Genomic DNA, 13,807 nt, shown 5'->3' with positions numbered 1-13,807 from the left:
ATTCTGCTCATTCTCTTTCCATAAATTGAAGTTGTAAAAATACTTCAACTCATTTAAATAAACATCTCAATTTCGTTCATGTGCAGAATTCACTCTTACGTTACAGAAAGTTTTAGAGATTCTGAAGGAACGGTGGATGAAGAAAATTAGTAGATTACTCTATTTGTACAAATTTATAATTTTGTTGATATAACATCATTATATGTATATTTTTATATTGTGTGTGTTTATGAATATATAATATTATATATATATAATATATATATATATATATATATATATATATGCTTGTTTTAGTGACGTGCATGCAAATATGCATTCTGAATATATACAAACTTTGGTTGTTTTTTTATATCATCGCATTCTTCTGATGATTTATGTCAGTGATTATATTTAAAACGAAAACTACTAAACGTATTCTCTCTTTCTCCTTACAGGTTTCGATCGTTGTCTCGACGTATCAATGGCAGCAGCATTAACCCGAACAACAATATTCCCTTTCCTGTGTCTGAGGGTCCGTCCACCCCGTCGGTGGCGCTGACGCGTGAATCCGACGGCTTCTGGACCCCCCATCCCATTTTCGACTGCAACGCCTCTCGCATGTGGGTCGTGGCCTACTCTCTCCCTTCTTCGGGAGGCACGCTGACGGAGTCAGTGCTAAGCTCAAGTAAGTGGTTTTGAGAAAGTTCCCCTTCTGTCCCTCCTTTGGACGAATTTGTCTCTCTCTCTCTCTCTCTCTCTCTCTCTCTCTCTCTCTCTCTCTCTCTCTCTGTATATGTATATATATATATATATATATATATATATATATATATATATATATATATATATTATAATTATATATATCTGTCTATTTACCTATCTATATATGTAGACTCTCTCTCTCTCTCTCTCTCTCTCTCTCTCTCTCTCTCTCTCTCTCTCTCTCGTGGTTCCTTCACCGCCCCCCGCCCTTCGTTTCGAGACTTCAAGCATTATGTTACCCTGTCGTCAGACATTAACAGCCACGAGAGAGAGAGACCTGAACTGCTGTTTGCATTTGTCGTCTCCGTGTGTGTCTCGCTCAAAATCCTAAATATCTCGTAGGTGAGTATGGATGACCTGTCAGGCAGGGCTTCTGAATATCTCGTTAGTTTTCTTTCTACGACATTCCTTTTCACCATGTTCTAAGAGTTTTTGCCGTGATTTATTTTTATAAAATTTCGTGTCATTTTTGCGACTAGTAAATTGTGTTCCATACATCTCGCGGAATTTGGTCCTTCAAGACATTGCATTCTTTCTACCATCATTCTGTCGAGGTGACGTAGGCCGACGCTGGTGAAGTTTCGGTGTGAAAGTAAAATGTTCGCGGAATAAGAATAGACCAATCGAAGATGGTGACGTCATCTGTACGGAAAAGGTCAAAATCTTTTGTCGATTGGCTATCGGTGAGCTCTGTCGGCCCTACGTCCTCTTACTCTTGTATTTAGGTTTAGCTTCGGTTAATCCGGGTTTTGTAAGTTTTAAATTTACAGTAGTTTTTATTTATTTATTTTTTTTTTTTTTTTGTATTTTTGTTTATTGTACGCTAGGTTGTCTGGAAGAGGAGTTGCATATAATAAACTTATTTTTATGTCAGTGTTGAAAGAGAATATATGAGAATTTTAAGATATTTTTTTTCAGTTACTGTCATGCTTACCTGTAGTGTATGTAAGAATGTTTATATGTAATTATTTATGCATACAGATTCACACTTGGGTACATGAATGCTTGTTGGGATCGCTTGCTTAATTCGGGTTTTCATCAGCCTTGATGGTGAATTTTATATGTGTGTGTATATATATATATATAATATATATATATATAATATATATATATATATATATATATATATAATGCAAATTTTGAGTGAAAGCTATCGATGTTTGCCTCACTTCTTTAGTCTGTAACAGTTATAGCAAATTATACTTGGATAGAAAGATATTTTTGACTCTGGTGTCATCTCATAGCTTCTTCTTCGAAATTCAGATGACTTTGCTTCACTCTTTCACTCATTCTACTGGTTTTTCGAGCCCGATTGTGATCCATATACCTTCATTCATATGGTCTGCTGCCAGTTACACCTATGGTTAATGAAACTTGCTGTGTCAATGAAGTACCTTAGATAGGAAAACATTCTAATTTGCTACTGTCATACAAAAGGTTAAGCGCCTCAGTGGTGTGATCGGTATGGTCTTGGCCTGCCACCTCGGTGGTCGCGAGTTCGACTCTCGGGTATTCCACTGAGGTGTGAGAGATGTGTATTTCTGGTGATAGAAGTTCACTCTCGACGTGGTTCGGAAGTCTCGTAAAGCTGTTGGTCCTGTTGCTGAATAACCACTGGTTCCATGCAACGTAAAAACACCATACAAATCAATCTTACGAAAGGTTCAGTACCCTCTGTCGATCGAGCGAATCACAGCTAAGTTCCCTTTACAAATGCGACGTGCCATAAGTTTTGATGTAAGAGATGTTGTCAGAATAGAAATGTTGAGAGGAAATAATAACGCGAATCTTACCTTTCGTTCCCTGGCCTTTTCTCAGTCGTATGAGGGAACAACATTTAGATCCCTCACGTGCTGTTTGCCCGCGAAACTCTTATCCTTGATCTTTTTCTGTTTTTCCCTGCTTGTTTTGATCCCTTCCCGGCCACATCACCAAGGGAAAGAAGCAGCTTAACATCATGTTTTCTTTTTCTGGTTTTTATTGAGTTTTATCGTTGTTTGTGTCGTTTCCAGTCTTGTTATTACCTGTGTCCTTTCTAGTACGCGTTTCTTTCGCGTTGTTATTATCCGTACTCTTTTTAAGTTTATTTAAGCGCATTTTTACGTAATGATGTGTATCCTAAATGCACGCTTATTAAAGTATGTATCTTTTCAAGCACTCTCGTCTTATTATATGTAACCTTTTACACACACTCACACATACACACACACTTTTGCTTTCTCTCCTAGTGGCACGTCCTCGTAAAGGGATAGTGCCGTCAATACACCTCATGCGGTGCACTGTAGGCATTACTTAAGGTTCATAGCAGAGTCCCTTCAGCCTCAGTTGCAACCCTTTTCATTCATTTTACTGTACTTCCGTTCATATTTTCTTCCATCGTACTTTCCCCCCTTTTCTATCAATTCGTTTCTTCGTGTAACTGCAAGGTTTTACTCTGAATTTAACTTTCAGCGCTGAATGACTTCATAGGTCCCAGTGATTGTGCTTTGGCTTAAATTCTCTATTCCATTCCAATTAGCACAAAGAACCAGTTTCTGGGTTCCATTTCATGTCGAGTTATTTGTTTATTTCGATTTCCGTTTATCCGCGTTGAATCGACTTTGTACTGGACGGGTCATCTTGTTGTTTGTTCAAGAGTGTCTCAATAACACATTCATTTGTCCAGTGTTGCGAATTGACGATGTTCATGATTACTTGAGGAATAAATTGAAATTGATTGTTATTGAGAGTTGTATTTATTTGTTTGTTAATCTTATCGAATGTAGTGGCCCATAGGCAAACAGCGGTGTTTAGATTTATCAACAGTGCTCTGTTAGTATTCCATTTGGACCAATTTGATTGTGGAGAGCTATTGCTGCACCTTCCTTCTACCTGTTTATGCACTTCACTTGCCCCTGGAATGCGAACCTATGGGAAAGGTTATTCGTTCATAATGAAATGATAAGGTCAGAGTGAAGATGCTGATATGTCAGTGTTGAGCCTTGAAGTACTGGTGATGAATGTGATAGAAGAAAAAAAAAAGTTGAAACTGGGAAGGGGAACTGTTTGCACAGTATACGTGTCGAAAGAAGACTTGAAAAGGTGGGAATTGTGTCAATACGCAGAAACACTGGTGAAAAGGTGTGCTTGTGAGAATGGATGGATATTTAAACATGGTTTCGTCATGCGGAAATAGCGAACGGCGAAAGGCTGGGGAAAAGGCTGAAAAGTTCGGATAAGTTAGGAAAGAGACGGAGAGGAAGACCGCAAATAGTTGGATAGATGATATGAAGGAAGTATTGGAAAGGGAAGGTACTGATAGTATTTGTAGGTGTGTGAAACGCTCAATGATTAATGATGTTACACGTCACAGGATTCATCGATAGTTTTGTAGTCGACGTAACCCAGTCCGTGTGAGGGGAAGCTGCCTGTCACACACAAACACAAACACGCATATATATATATTATATATATATATATATATATATATATATATATATATATATATATATATATTGCATAAACATGTATTATACACGCACGAGGAATGAGCATAGCACACGAATTGACTCCTTGCCCGTTTGAGTTCTGTCATTTTAATATGTAGGCCTTGCCTGTTTTTACAGTGATTTCCAGGATTGTATAAGTATTTTTTAATGATTTTATTTGCATATTAAAATGAGTTTTTTTTTTTTTTTTTTTTTGTTTTTTATAAAAGTGATCGAGTATCGAGTGTTGCCTGTAACCAGTGAATCGGCGGGATTTTATCAGATACTACTGGCCAAGTTTTATGTTATATCAAGAGTGAATTTATAATAGTTACCATTTAAAGATTTACAGTGTAATGTACCTGTAACATTTTTGGACGAGAGGTAACGATTAAGAGGGCACAGAAAAAAATTGTATTAAAAAGCACAGAAGTACTGGGTAGTGCAACAATGTTAATTAAAAACGAAGGCTTTACTTCAAGGTAAATAGCCCAGGAACGCTTCTCCAACAATTAGTTACTAGAGTAGTTCGTCGTGACTTTGTAATTCAGACTGCAATTACCAGAGGAGCATCCACCTCTCCCAGCCCACCTGAGAGATACAGCACAGAGTTACCTATCCACATTTACTTGGCCCTTTTAGACTTGCGCTTGAAAATAATCGACGCAATAATACCTTCTTTGCAATGTAATTAGCCTATTAATACCTCCTCGAAAGGCAATCGTCACAGAATCTTCAAGAAGATAGATGGCTTTGCATAAACTGTATCAGAACGTTAATGCCACATTAAGACCTCCACAAATGTAATTAATGCAGTGATACCCCTCTGGAGAAGGTAACTGACGCAGAGAAGGTAATTATAATGGGCAGACAGCCATAGCTATAATGAAACCGGACGCGACAAAGCTTTCAGGGGTAACGAAGTCGCTAATGTAGCTGATAATAAATCTTAAAACCTAAGGTTCAAGTAATCGAAACACAAAGCTTTGAAATGGCTGGAATGGTGAGTATATATTATATATATATATATATATATATATATATATATATATATTATATATATATTATATATATTATATATCATACTATATATATATATATAGTTTTTTTTTTCTTTCAAGAACATAACATGCATCAGGTTTTGGAGAAGAGATCACGCCGTTATTGTTACTTTAAAAGGACGTGAACTTCGAGGAGATACTCTAACGAAGATGGATGTAAGGCCATCCATTATTTTAGAACGTCAAGCCTTAGGAGGAAATTTTTCTTACGCTGCATGGATTTCTAAATAATTAAAGGAAAATCATTCGCTCAGTTGTTGTAAGTTATAAATAAAATAAAGATGAATTTGTTTTGTGTACTAGTTTTTTTATTTTCTTAAAATTTGTGTTTGGCTTTTAACGTAAATAAATGTACTATATCAGAAATATTAGGTGTAGTAGAAACAGGGCTGTACATCAGTCAATACGACAAACAGAAGTAGGGTAAAGCATCAATCAAATCATGTCTACATTTAGACTTGGACTGAAAACCAGGTTGTGGGATGAAAAGCTAGTTTTGTTGTTAGAGCTCAACGTTCCCCTCCACATGAACTCTATCTATATCGTGTCAGCTTTTAACGTTGAGAAAAAGACGGGAAGCGAAAAGTGTCAGTAGGGTAGTGATGGCATGCAGTCCCTAGAGCACGTACGTGCATGCTAATATTTACATTTCCACCCACATCCCTCTTTCAGGTAATTAGTTGTTCATTTTCTTTATACTGTATATATAGATAGGTCTGTGGCCTTATAGACTTTTGGTTTATTAAGAAGAACTTTCGTGGCACTTTCGACCTGTCGAACGGCATGTCATCGACCTCAGCTGTTATGGTGGCTCTTGTGATGATAAATGGGTTTCTGTATAATTTATGTTTAACCTTGGGTATGATTGACAAGCGTATAGATTATGGGACGTTATATTGATGCGAAGAGAGATTCGTCTTTCATATTTTGCGTTTGTACTTTGGGCACTGAATTGTCTTGATGAAGCAAGTGAGAGGTGGATTTATCAGCGAATAACCTCACCGCGATTCTCAGCGTTGTCAGAAATTACATCGAGTTTTCTTCCCACAGCACTTCAATTAGGAAACATAAAACAGTTAAGGCTTTCCTTTTAACGCCCTTCTCTTACTTCATTTATTCTGGACTCGTCTGTCAAGTAATTGATACTGAAAAATGTCTCTTGGAATTCGTACAGCCGAAAAATAAGCAGACAAATCCATTCATACCTCTTTATTTATGTGAATGGAAATTTTTAATTTTTGTTTTTCTTGTGTCTTATTTAACTTTGCAAAATCTAAAAGGCGACTACAGAGAAAGGGGACATTTTGAAATATAAGCATATTGCCAGCAAGGGTTTTATTTAGAGTCCTGTGCTTTGAAAACGTATATTACCTGTTCTTATGTTACTTGAAGAAAAGTGAAATTTATTTTCTGTTGCAGAACGGAAACGTAGCCTTTACAGAAAATTTGCCAGACGCATTTATTCATGTTCTACTCTGCTTATTAACATTGAACAGGTTCGTTAATATCAACGATAGAGCTTTGAAATATGAGATATAATATAGACGTGGTGGGGGAACGGACTTTCCAAGGCACAATCCATATCAGTTCAGTATCCTTTCCCCAACAATTTGTCAAAAGCGGCGGAGTTGATTTCTTTCTTATTTGTGTCACTCTAACTCGGCCCTAGTTCGAGTCCGCTTTGCTCATGGATTTCCATTTGTTCAGTCTTTAGTCACTCTAACTTATATAATCCTAGTTTTCTTCGTTAACCCATAAACAAATGCGACGAACAGCAGTGACGAGAATGTGAAGTTATCAAAATTTCTTCACTTAATCTAAAATTAGCCCTAGTTATTACTACTGTATTGTGGTAGGACAGATCATAAAACTTTTAGTTGTATCTCCACTTCATTTGTGGAGAGATTTATTAACAGCACGACAATTCTTCACACCATACTGTCATTGTTGCCAATTTCCAAAGCAGCAAATGCTTCCATCAAAGGGTTCATGCTCTTCGTTAGTTGCTGGATGTACACCATCCATGGTTTATTTTCTGTGGTAAGACAAAATTGAGTTTCGGTTTTCTCACCTCACGTGGCTGCGAGTCGATCGTGAACTCCATCTTTCTCGTCTGTGATGAGGATACATATTTCCAACTCACGACATGCCTTTCCCCTCTGTTTCTTTTATTTTCTCTTTCACTTCTTCCTCCTCCTCCTCCTCCCCCTCCTCTTCCTCCTCCTCCTCTGTCTTGCCTGCTTCCATCTCCCTCTGTCCGGTATCTTAATTAAAAAGAGGAAGATCTTTTTGTTTTTTTCCTGGGCTTCAAAGCTATCGCCACCCCATCCCCTCTCTATTTCTAGTCGTAAGAACACCCATCACCACTGTTCCCCCTAGTGACTTTTAAAGCCCTCTCTCCACCCCTCTCATCCACCAGGCAGCGTCGTTCCCATCACCCGCCTCTGAAGCAGCTAAGAAATGTGGTGGGATAACTTACCTTGGTGGCATTGTAGCACTGTCTCGTCTCGTGGGAGCCGTACCTTGGATCGACATTTCTCTCTCTCTCTCTCTTCTCTCTTCTACTCGTCTCCTCTCTCATCTCTCTCTCTCTCTCTCTCTAGTAAACACCACGTGCAATCGCGTTGCGTGTATCGATCGGTCACATTACCGATGCATGTACGTTGAAGTTTACATACTTCATCTTAACGACGAGATGTCACATTCGGTTGTGACACGTCTCTGTTCGCATGTTAGATAACGGTGCCTTGGAATGTCTTTGATTTTCTTGGTTTGTTTTTATCATTCAGTGTACTCCAGTTTTCGACTTCTTTATAGTTGTTGATAATTACACAACTTCTTTTTTATCTTCGTTACGACTGAGAAATACGGCAGTGGTGTTGTAGGCTTGCCTCAAGACATCACTAGGCGTCGTGCTCTCTTCTCGCTAAAGGTCTTGATATCAAAGAAATTTTGCTTCTTTCATCCTGTCCTTGTTTTTATTCGAGTGGAGAGTTGATGATTGCTCTGTACAGTGAGGGCCTCTAAATGGTTTTAGAAAGGTACGCAGTAAAATTATATTCTGTTGGAACCGGAAAGGGTACCGTTGAAGATTTTCTCTTTGTAGATTAGGTTACTTTTGAGATATCTTGAGTATGGTCGTGTCTTATGTAGAATATTCTTCAAACGGGAAAAGTGGCGATATCGAATTAACTTGTAGAAAGTAAAAGGAGGCTTTTCTTCATAGGAGAAGAGTGGGTACTGATAGATTCAGTATCAAGCATGGGGAATATTGAATTATCTTGTAATGGATTAATGTAGAGGGGCAAAGGATAATTTGACCTCTATAAGATTGGAATTAGAAACACTTATGTTTTCTTTCCCTTGTTCCTTGATTCTTCTGTATTCCAAGTATTCCAAGAGACAAATCTGTCGCTTCCTTTAAATTTAAACCCGATTCTTGGTATTTTCCCTGGCTTGTTTCCATCATCATTAGGCGACAGGCTTCCCATCGGCCTGCGTATCATAGAAAAGAGCTGTCATAGAATTATTATTCCCGTAGGGGCCTAGTGCCATCAGTGCACTGTAATTATTACTGAAGGTTCGTTACAGCGTCCCTTCGGCCCCTAGCTGCAACCCCCTTCCATTCCGTTTGCAGTACCTCCGTTCATATTCTCTTCCTTACTTCCATATATCAAATCTTTTTGCTTTCAGTTTCCCTTCAGCTCGGGGTAACTTCTTAGGTCTTTAGAGCTTGACATTTGTCCTAAATTTTATATTCCATTGTTAGGAATGATCACCGATTTTCATATCTCTTCAGTGGAAATTATTTTTCAAATACTTGTTGTATTACCGTTCGGTGGCATCGACTTCGATCATTTAGAGCAGATAAGTTGTTTTCGGCAACATCTTGACAGAAATGTTGTAAAGATGAATGAATTTAAATTTCAGTGATGGAAATCAATCTTTCCCTGACCTGTATTTAGTAGAAACTTGAAATTTTTCTTGAGAATCTCCTAATGGCAATCCCTGTTTCTTGATGAAAATCCTTGACCCTTTCTCATAGTGTTGGTTTGACCCTCACTCATACCTACTGTTGGCTTCTTGGGTCTTTTTATGGCCCATTGCCTCCGCACCTGTTCCTTAAGTCTTTTGCAGGCCGCATTAGCGGTCGTTTTAATCCTGTTTATCTCCTTGACAAGGCGAAGGAACAAACGCTTATTCATCTTTTCGCATTTCGAGATAAACACAACATAGAATTATTGACGCGTGTTATTAGACAAGCACATGTGCGAAACCTTTTAAAAGAATATTCTTAGTTTTCGTGTCACTGAGGTGAAAATATACCAGTGGATTTTTTTTCATTTGATTATTCCTGTAGTTGATTTTATATGCGTTGTTGTAATTATGTATAGCTACGCGTTGAGACGGTATATTATTTAATATTGGTTAAGATTTTCATGTTAAATAATTTATTAGTTTCAGATCTTTTTGAGGCACAAGAATAAATGATGCATTACTTAGTGAACATTTTCTTACTCTACAGTGAAATTACAGTTTCGTTATTGCCTCATTCAAGTTTGATTTTTGCATATTGGGAAGTAACAACAAAGTACTTTGTTGGTGTTGTTGTTCTTGTTCTTTTTGTTGTGGGGGTAGGAACGATCTATGGAAGAGCCAAAAAAGGTCTGAGTTAAAGATACAGGAATTTCAGGATAGGATATTTATTATTTATTTATGAGAATGAAAATGTAAAAAATGAATATGTGCATGTGCATAAAAATTAATTTTAATAAAATATAGCGTATTTATTTTAATTTTCCTTGGTGAAACAAGGTTCTATTTGATGGTAGATTTTAGCATGTTTTAATTTACGTTAAAACTCAGGAACATAATCGTTTACAACTTATGCGTGAGGGGAATCTTGCACGCATCTCGAGTAACCTGGAGGTCGGGTCACGCCTTGTTCATTTAACTAGAGACAGATTTAATTTTTTAATACCAATATGTCAGCGTAGTATCGCTAAAGTATTTAAAAAAGAAAAGGTGTGGTAGATATTGATATCAGTATATATCTTAGATACTGATATCAATGTATATTTTAGATACTTATTTAAGTTTACTCGTATACTTTAGATACCTATCAGTTTGTATTTTAGAACTTATATCAGTATGTATTTTAGTTATAGATGTCATTATATATTTTAGATAATTACATCACTATGTGTTGTAGATACAGATATCAGTATATATTTAAGATACTTATGTCTGTGTGTGTATATATATATATATATATATATATATATATATATATATATATATATATACACATACACATATATATAGTTAGGAATATCTTCAACTGCTCCTATTTGTGCCAAATTGTGTGCAATGTTCCTCCTCCGTTATGAGCGCCGTCTAACGTCTCACAGGTAGTATATTCTATGCATATGAGAAAGCTTCCAGTGCTCTGAAGACGCCGAATGCAATGAAGTCCCATCTCGGCTAATCTGAAGCGATCCGGGGCTAAACCCATTAAGGGAAACGTCAGATGTCAGTTATGGCATACTAATATGTTTGCAGATTGCTCCGTTTGCAAGATTTGTTATGGGAAGGACGTGATCGCCTTTATAGGCTTTGTTTTAACAGTTTCTCATTTTGCTATGTAATTGTAAGGTAGGGATTTTTTAGTTTAGTTAAGATGAAAGTTTTCTGCGGATGGAAAGTTGTTAGTGATATTTTTCATATTTGTTGGAAGGATTTTGTCTGTAATTGGCTGTGTACAATTACTTTCAGATAGCTTTTTTATACGTTATTAATTAATCGCGTATCGTGACTTTGTTCTGAAAGCGGGCTAAGAACTTGCACAGGGTGTTTCCAAATGCTGTGTAGCATTGATTAAAAGGTGCAAAAAACAAATAAATAAATATTACAACAAAAGGCTTTATGTTTATATTTTACAGGTGCTTATTGGTAATTCTTGAGTTATGGCCTTCGGCACTCTTATCTGTTCGCTTTCTTGGCCCGGTAAGTCTGGTTTTTATGAAAATGAAACATCTTGGGAGAAAAACAAGTTGATTTTAGAGTAAACTCCCGCTTTTGCCTCAAGACTTATTAATTATCTTTAATCGCGAAGTTATATGCCACAAGATCTCTTCACTTTTTATGCGCATATTCAGTTATGTAATATGATGGCTGGAGTTTTTAATATTGTTGCTATTATAATGACTACCGTTCAGGCCAACTGGAAAAGTGGCGATATCGAATTAACTTGTAGAAAGTAAAAGGAGGCTTTTCTTCATAGACTTATTAATTATCTTTAATCGCGAAGTTATATGCCACAAGATCTCTTCACTTTTTATGCGCATATTCAGTTATGTAATATGATGGCTGGAGTTTTTAATATTGTTGCTATTATAATGACTACCGTTCAGGCCGCGTATGTACTATGTAACCAAAATAAAATGTGAGTGGCAGCCTGATTAGGATTGTGGATCTCCTCCATTTGTAGTAACACTCCTGCTGATTTCTTCAGCATGAATGTTAACGATTCAGTGACCTATATTTTCTTTCTAACCATCTTCTTCTGAGTAGAATAATATAGTAGAGTATTTATGTAGCCTCTTGACTGGTCTCATTTCCCCCCTTGTTGGTTGCCTCTTGCTGACTTTGATCCTTGATTGCTTTCTTGTTGTCGTGGCATCTTTGTAACAGGAGATGACTTGTCTCATTGACAGTATATTTTGTGCTCTTGTGCACAGTATACTACTTAAGAGTGTACTAGGCGCAGCTCACTGAAAATGGACTGAAGGTTCTTTGTAGTAACTCTTCGACCCCAGACAATTACCTTCTACTTACATCCGTCTTCCTCTTGGTCTCTCCCCACTTAGCTAACCATTTCAATTTTTCCTTGCTCTTATTTTATATTCTTATTTAAGAACAGATCCTTCGGCCAAGCCCTCTCAGTCTCGAAGTGCGACTCTGCGTTGGTTAAACAGTTTTATTATAAATAAATCCATTTGAATTAGGTCTTTAGCAGCAGCTGCCTAATCTTCAACGAGTTTTTTTGTTTTTTTTTTGCCAGTTCTTTTGCACACGGTTATCTATTTTTAGAAATTATTTTTGCTTTTTGTTTTCATTACTACACTTTCTCAGCTGCTTCCTTAATTTGCTTAAGATTTCCTTAATAAAGTCCCTCTTCTTCATAGCTGCAGAGACAAGGCACCGTTGAGCTTAAAACTTGGTCTTCTTGGTAGTAAACTTTGCTGTTTTCTGAGATGTATAACAGCGACTCCTTCACCTTTTAGGCACCAGTGCCGTTCTCATACTTCTGGAACTAGTTTAAAGGAATCCACATTGGGATATTCCATGTCGTCACATAGGAGAAAGATCTTTCACTGATTTATGGTAGTCCAGTCAATATTTTGTTTGTTTCAAACATAGCTTGAATTATGTTAGTCATATGTACTTGGGTAGAAGTATCAAATTGTCATTTTAGTGTCATTTGACTTAACTATTGCTGAATTACGTAAACATTATTATTTTGTTTATTTGTTGCGCTTGTAACTCGTTCTTATTGTCATTGCTTTGAGTAATGTAATTGAAGTTGATATAATATGAAGTTTCTGGTATCCATAAGAGCCTTCCATAACTTCTTATGCTTCATCGGTCGGCTGTAAACTCTGCTTTGTAATCTCCTGTAATCCTATTATGTGAGAAAGTTTGCCATTTCTTGTGAAGGTTGTTGCTGAGATAACATTGTCCTTTCAGAGAGAACAAAAAATAGTGTAGAATGTATTTTACATTTAAAATAATTTCACTCTTCGCCATTGTCTCGCAGGTGGTCAGTGCCATCAGTGCACCTCACTGGGTGCACTGTAGGCATTACTAAGGGTTCTTTGCAGCTTCCCTTTGGCCCCTGCGAGGTTTTCCTCCTGTTAACCTTTCAAACCTACTTACTTGCAGTTTCCTTTCCAGCACTGGATGGCCTCATAGGTTCCAGTGCTTGGCCTTTAGCCTAAACTCTATATTCTATTCTATTCCATTCATCTCCAGTTCAAACAAGTCCCCCTTTTTTCCTTTTTCGATTAATTGATTAAATGTGTAATTTTAATCAAAGTTAAAAATAAAATTTTTAAAATAAAATCGTATGTTTCCTGTTATATTTTGATTATATAACAAATTTCTCAAATATTCGTTCGTCCGAAATCCTTACCCCAAAGCTTTTGCAGAAGCTCTTAACGGAACGACTACCTTGACAAAGGAGCTGTCTCTTGGCCTTATCCTTCTTGTAGTGAAGGACAGTTTGTCATGTGCCCGACACCAGCTTGTGATCTCTTATTATATATTATTATATATATATATATATATATAATATATATATATATATATATATATAATTATTATATAGATATATATATATATATATATACTATATTACTATATATATATCTATATCTATATATATGTGTGTGTATGTATATATATTTACACATGTAATGATGTGTGTATAATATATATAATTATATATATTATATTATATATATATATATATTA

At 36.6% G+C, this 13,807-nt stretch overlaps 1 protein-coding gene across 1 annotated transcript in view; it reads left to right on the top strand.

Annotated features, from left to right (window-relative positions):
- Window positions 1–551: 551 nt before the first annotated feature.
- Window positions 552–13,807, top strand: part of LOC135224862 (metabotropic glycine receptor-like) — a gene marked incomplete at its 5' end in the record, with an annotated part of 348,032 nt that continues 334,776 nt past the window's right edge. Inside the window, one exon of the mRNA XM_064264187.1 lies at window positions 552–667. Coding sequence (XP_064120257.1) covers window positions 552–667 — 116 coding nt within the window. The remainder of the gene's footprint in view (window positions 668–13,807) is intronic.

Source organism: Macrobrachium nipponense, chromosome 12 (assembly GCF_015104395.2).
Source record: "Macrobrachium nipponense isolate FS-2020 chromosome 12, ASM1510439v2, whole genome shotgun sequence".
In the NCBI taxonomy this organism is placed as follows: Eukaryota; Metazoa; Arthropoda; class Malacostraca; order Decapoda; family Palaemonidae; genus Macrobrachium; species Macrobrachium nipponense.
The sequence above is the reverse complement of the archived record's forward strand: the minus strand, read 5'-3'. Positions and strand labels throughout refer to the sequence as shown.